General features: G+C 46.2%; 1 protein-coding gene across 2 annotated transcripts in view; it reads right to left on the bottom strand.

Moving 5' to 3' along the window:
* Positions 1-2,815: 2,815 nt before the first annotated feature.
* LOC148834156 (uncharacterized) overlaps positions 2,816-6,304 on the bottom strand; it is a 31,137-nt gene continuing 27,648 nt past the window's right edge. For both annotated transcript variants that reach the window (XM_088916678.1, XM_088916677.1), the window contains 3 exons: positions 5,457-5,629; positions 5,015-5,114; positions 2,816-4,480 (listed from right to left, as the gene is read on the bottom strand). In XM_088916678.1, the coding sequence (XP_088772804.1) occupies positions 5,019-5,114; positions 5,457-5,629 (269 nt within the window). In that variant the 3' untranslated portion in view covers positions 2,816-4,480; positions 5,015-5,018. The remainder of the gene's footprint in view (positions 4,481-5,014; positions 5,115-5,456; positions 5,630-6,304) is intronic.

Here is a 6,304-nt window from a genome sequence, read left to right as displayed (position 1 = left end):
GGCACCCTCCCCATACTGCTGATCAGCTCTTTGTAGGCCCTGGTTTATGCCTGGATATAGTGAGTGTCATAGCCTATTAACACCAGTAGCTCCTTTGCAAAACAAGAAAGCTGCTCTCGCTAGAAATGAAATTGACTGGTTCTGACTAAAATATGAAGAATAATCGCAAGCTGGTTGGCACGATGGCACAGTTGTGAGCGTTGCTGTCTCACAGCTGGGGGGTCCTGGGTTCAAATCCTGATGTCTGTGTGGAGTTTGCACATTCCTGTGTTTATGTGGGTTTCCTGTGGGTACTCCAGCTGCTGTCCAAGGAAGGAAGGAAGGTTTATTGTCAGGTTAATTCTCTGTTTTCTAAGAAAACTGGCCCTGGTGTTTGTTTGTGTGTCTGTGTCTGTCTGCCCTGCGCTGGACTGGCATCCAGGGTGTACCCTGCCTTGCGCCTGTTGCTTGTCAGCTTGTGTTGGCTCTTGCTTCTCCACAACCCTGTGTTGGATGAAGCAGTTAGAAAACCGCAGGATGGATTCCTCCAAAGTGCTTAAATGTGGTAACGGTATTTCCTCTGCTGCCAAGTCGTGGCAGCGTTTAAACAAAATGATAAAAATCTGGTCATGTCACTCAGATTCATTGCAACGGCCGTGAGAATTTCTCAGGGACGGCTCGCCTGCGAGCAGAGGCTCCGGTTTCACTCCTTAACTTGTTGAACTACCTGTAAGGACAAAGAGCAGAACACACAAGAACCCACAAAGAAGCACCATCCCAGAAATACCGAATGTGTCCTGACATGATTCCTCGCCCACCTGCCTCCAAATGTCGCAGCGACACACCCTGGCTCTCCCACAATGCCTGTCCTGCTTATCCCGCCTGTACACAAGAGTCACAGAGCTGCTGCGGTCCTTCCCTGTCCAGGAGACTTTTCATTGTGCCAATTCGTAATCCACAGAGGAGAGCAAGAAGGAGTGATCACCCATGATGGCGGCCTCCTGTCCCTTTATTCAGGAGAGACAGCCGTGGAATTGTGCCGGCAGGGCAGAACGGCTCCTCAGAGCTTCTTTCTCATGCTGTCGCCTCACCCCCGGCCCCACAGGATCTCACTCCATTCATGTGTGACTCTTCTCACTTATTTATATACTGCTCATACTGGCAGCCCGCTGGGGCTCAGCAGGTGTGAGCCTGGTCAGTACCTGGAGGGGAGACTCCTGGGAAAGCTGAGGTGTTAGTGGGGCCAGTAGCGGGTGCTCACCCTGCAGTCTGTGGGGGTCCTAATGCCCCAGTATAGTGACGGGGACACTATACTGTAAAAAAGGCGCTGTCCTTCGTATGAGACGTAAAACCAAGGTCCTGACACTCTGTGGTCCTGGTCAAATTACCCCCTGGCCTTTACCAGTCATGGCCTCCTTATAACCCCCCTCTCCGAACTGGCTTCATCACTCTGCTCTCCTCCCCACTGAGAGCTGGTGTGTGTGAGCAGACTGGAGCATCATCCAGGTGGGGCTGCACACTGGTGCTGGTGGAGGAGAGAGCTCTGGAAGTGTAATATTATTATTTGACTGATCCCAGGGCGTTTTCAAGTGCCTGCTCACCTGCACACCTCAAAACGCCTTGAATGAAAGAAACGAGCTCAAGTAGCAGTCTGTTCTAGTTAGCAAAAGCATTTTAATAAAAGATCCCAAGAAGTGTGTAATATTACAGATGCAAGTGGTTCCAAGATCTTACATATAGAATTCAAACTGCTGTACTCTTTGTGTAGCACTCAGCTTTGTTTTTTTTTGTTAAAGCTCTAGTGAGCACAGCGTTTCCTGCACAAATGACCAGTCTTTTTCAGCAGTGTAGTGCTCAGTTTGAGCTACTCTGATCTTTTTTCTTGACTCATCTTCAGTTTTAAAAATCTAAATTCTGAGCTGGGGAGGCAAATTTTGTAGCACTGGGGACCTGGGTACAGTTCCAGACCTGGGGTTAATTGGGTTCTGGACACATGCCATAATCTTCTGTAAATGACAGAAAAAAACAGTTTTGAGATATTTGAATGCATGGCTTGTTCTATAATAGGGATACCATTAATCAAAAAAGAGTTCATCGATCAACTCATTAACTCATTGCCCAATCAAGAAGGGGATTGTCACGCCCTCTGCAGCCAGAGGGCGCTCCTTCTCTGTCCTGTCCCTAGTTTCCGGTCTGCTGTCCTTCCTGTCCCTCTCTTTCCCTTCGGCTATATATTTCTGGGTCTTGCACTCTGTCCTCGCTCAGCATTGACGTTTGGATGTCCTGAGACCTGCCTAGCACCAGGGCGCCCCACGTCCGCTCCCTGAGGGCGTAGGTTTCTATACGGCACTCCTGAACTCTTTGCACTAATGAGCCCGGGCCTTTTTCCCGTCTCGCCGCTACACATATGGGTCTTTTTCCGCTCTCCTGCTGCCCTCGGGTAGTCCCTTTGGACGTCCGTGACAGGGATATGCTGAGGGAGATGCCGTGCAGTGGAATGAACTGAACCTCTCTGAGCCACATGGGTTTCTAAAGGATCTGAATCCTACCTTCACTGCCATTAATTAACCAGGTGCATGAGCTGAGAGGCACCAAACGCTACTGCAGGGGCACATTGTGCTGCTTGGGGGGTAAAAGTGGTCTGTTACACTTTTGTATCGGATTCCTGGGTTCCCCTTGCAGGACTAAATCTATTAAAAGATCTATCCGACCAAACCCCTGCTTTGTGCTCGTCGGGCGACACTGGGGATGATTTCTGAAGAGAGAATAGCATTGCTGTTGGGAAAGGTGATTTTCTACTTCTAAAGTGGAAAAAAATGACACAAGTGCGGTGGTATTGCATAAGATACGTGTTTATTGAAACTAGAATGCTATATAATGAAATATGTTTTTATGTTCTGATAGAAATATGAACAGAAACAGACTTAGGCACAGGCTCTCTCTCTCTCTCTGAGATGCACAGGGTGATTATCTCTTTCCTACAGCAGTATCTCGTGTGCTCCACCCTTGGCATCACAATAACTCCTTCGCAATACAGATCACAATGTGGGACTGAGAGACTCCGGGCAGGTGCTTCAACGCGTTTACTCAATTCCTGATCTAATCGCATGTTCAATTGTACCAATGTGTTGTTTTTTTTAAGGTCTTTTTTTTTCCAAATGGTATTGTAAAAGCAGTTCTAGGTCCCCCAGTCCCTATTAAATATCAGGCAGTACAGGAAAGAGGAGCTGGCCTTTGCAGCGAACTCGTCTCTGTCTTACAGCTCACGTTAATTAGTCTGTTTCAGTCCTGCATAGGAAATGAAAAATCACAGCAGTGGCAATTCTAAATGGAAGCAAATAAATAATTGATAAATACGTAAATGGATCATTGATAGGCTGGTTAAATTAAGACAGCTGAATAAATAGTATAAAAATAAATCTGATTTAAGAGTCCATAATCCCCCTTCCCACCAAATAATATCGCTCTTCCACACTATGTGCTCTGTGTCAAACAGAGATGCATATTCGTGAGCGGAAGAAGCTTTTTAAAAAGCATAATACTGCTAGAAATAATTCAACCCGCGTCGTGATCAATAATAAGAGATACAATAATAGAATAAGAAGAACTAGCCTGCACTGTCCAGCTGTGCAGAAATGAGTGAATTAAACAGCGAATTAAGAATTGCACTTCATCTTAAATGTCCTTGCTCTGCTCTTTCTTTACAAACTGTCCCGGTCGTTTGCACAGTGATTTTGACTATACTACTCGATACCCAGAACGGGAAGCCATAAAGTGTGCTGCATTGTACGTGGGATTGCAGTTTCTGTGTATGATAAAAGGATGTAAGTGATCCCGGCAATGCAAATGCAGTAATTTCCAATTTCTGTTCAGACGCGCTGGGCGGAAGGTGCTCGGGCTAGGCATGAGAGTTAAGAAGCTGGTTCTATATACATACAAAGGATGTGTAGGAATTTGGAGTTTCTATCCAAGTGACTGGAAACCTTCGATCTGCCCGGATCAGCAGAACTCCAGATCGGGGGTTATGATCGGTAAATTGTGTGAGTTTTACAGCAGGATGGGAAAAAGGTCAGCAAAAATATTGCAACATATGATGGAGTGGGCACAAAGATCTGAGCGTCTGTGAGCCAGTGTCCATATGTGCGTGACGCATTTGAAGGGAAGGCCTCAGGCATTGTGTTATTGCCCATCGGATCCACTAACACCTCTTAGTTTTAACCACCCCAGCAGGGCAGAGGCCATGAGCTTGAGGGTCCAGTCCTGGGCCTGATGGGCTGGAGGTGGACATGCCGACGCTAAGGATTATATGAGGAGCTGATGGGGCTGGTTTTCTTTGACAGATCGGCTCTTTCTCGGGTTTCAGGGAGGCGTGCAGTTGTGGTGATGCATCGAGGGGCGTCTCTAGTAGAAGTGAAGACTTAGACACAGTGGGGGTGTTTTCTTCAAGGTGAAGGGGAAGTGGCTGTAGAGGTGCCGGGTGCATGGTGGGAAAACTGCAGATCTGAGGAGAAGATCGGAGAAGCAGGTTTTACTTCTGTGATTCACCTTTCAGGGACGCAACTCTAAATCTTACACACTGCAGCCCGAAAAGGGAAAAGAAATAACCTTCTGGGAAACAAACAGAGGTTGATTCCACACTGACTAGTAAAAAAGGAAATAACAGAACTGGTTGTTGAGGAAACCTCGTGGGGGGTTTGACTTTCAATCAGCTGTTCCGAGTGGTATTGAACTCTTGTTCTGTGGCAGCTCGCACAACGACGCGGCTACCCACACAATCCCAGTGAGCAGCATCACAGGGTTTTCTTTGGCCATTCTAGCTGGGTGCTGTGATTGCAGGGTCCATCAGCGGGTGATTGCAGTAACTGCACAGGCAGCACTCCTCACCACACATGGACAGCATGTCTCAGTTGTATGCACAGGCTTACAAAATGTGCCTGGACACCCAACACAACATAGAATAAAACAGGACTTCTCTTGCCAGTTTTAGCCTATATCTGTCCTCCACACCAAAAATGAAACAGTAAAACAATCTCACCTTCTCAAAAAAGGCCATTTCTAGTTGCATATTGCACGTGGTATGATCTTCTTCTGTGCCATCTCCTTCTGAAGGCAGCACAGCAACCACACAGCAGACACTGGAATACAGAAACAAGCACTTAACACTGACACAGCACACACTGGAATACAGAAACAAGCACTGAACACTGACACAGCACACACTGAAATAGAGACAAGCCCTGAACACTGACACAGCACACACTGGAATAGAGACAAGCCCTGAACACTGACACAGCACATACTGGAAGAGAGAGAGAAGCACTGCTCACTGACACAGCACACACTGGAATAGAGACAAGCCCTGAACACTGACACAGCACACACTGGAACAGAGACAAGCACTGAACACTGACACAGCACACACTGGGATACAGAGGGTGCCAGCAAGACTCTTTGCAGTCGTAACCTAGTGTACTTACACACAGAAGGATCCAGAGGGGTACCAGGAGAATTGCAATCCCACAGGGGATGATTATAGCCAGGGCCCAAGCAGGGAAACCTTTGCCAATAATTTTGGTTATTGGCGATGTGGTTAGCAGTGTAGTGGGACGAGGTGTCGTCGTCGTCGCTGTTGTTGTAGTTGTTGTATCGACTTCATTTGCGTGGGCACAAAAAAAACATTTCATTCATTGAATAATTGTTTTCTTCGTTTTGTAAATGATTTTTAGAGCACTCTAATTCTGTACACATGTGTTCTGATCCCTGTTCCCTCCATCCCAACTTTTCTCCATCTCAACTTCATTCCAACTCTCCCTCAGCTAGGAGAGTTTCACCAGATAAAACTCTGTTCCCCTCCCCACTGAGAGCTGATGTGTGGTGAGAGTACTGGCGCGCTAAGGCTGCCATCGCATCATCCAGGTGGGGCTGCACACTGGTGGTGTAGGAGGGGATCCCCCTTATCTGTGAAGTGTTTTGAGTGGAGTGTCCAGAAAAGCAATTATTGCTTTAATTAATTAATAATAAGCAGTTGTTATTATTATTAAATACTCTCTACACATCTCACCCTCTGTCTCATTCATTAGGAGCTAACTGAACTACTGAAGTAGAATTTGGCCGAACTACGGAATTCAGTAGCTATGCAAATCAAAGTGGGTTCACATAAATCAGTAGAGAGTGGGTGAAACCTCATTTTTCAACATTTTAGAAATATAACTTTTCAGTAAAATATGTAATATAATAATATAATAAAATATTTAATAAAATAATAGAGAGTCTTAAATGTGATTGAGCCTGACCCCGACTAATTAAGACCATACTTGTAGCTTTT

The sequence above is a fragment of the Atractosteus spatula genome, chromosome 5 (assembly GCF_055471065.1).
Source record: "Atractosteus spatula isolate fAtrSpa1 chromosome 5, fAtrSpa1.hap1, whole genome shotgun sequence".
Lineage (NCBI taxonomy): Eukaryota > Metazoa > Chordata > Actinopteri > Semionotiformes > Lepisosteidae > Atractosteus > Atractosteus spatula.
The sequence above is the reverse complement of the archived record's forward strand: the minus strand, read 5'-3'. Positions and strand labels throughout refer to the sequence as shown.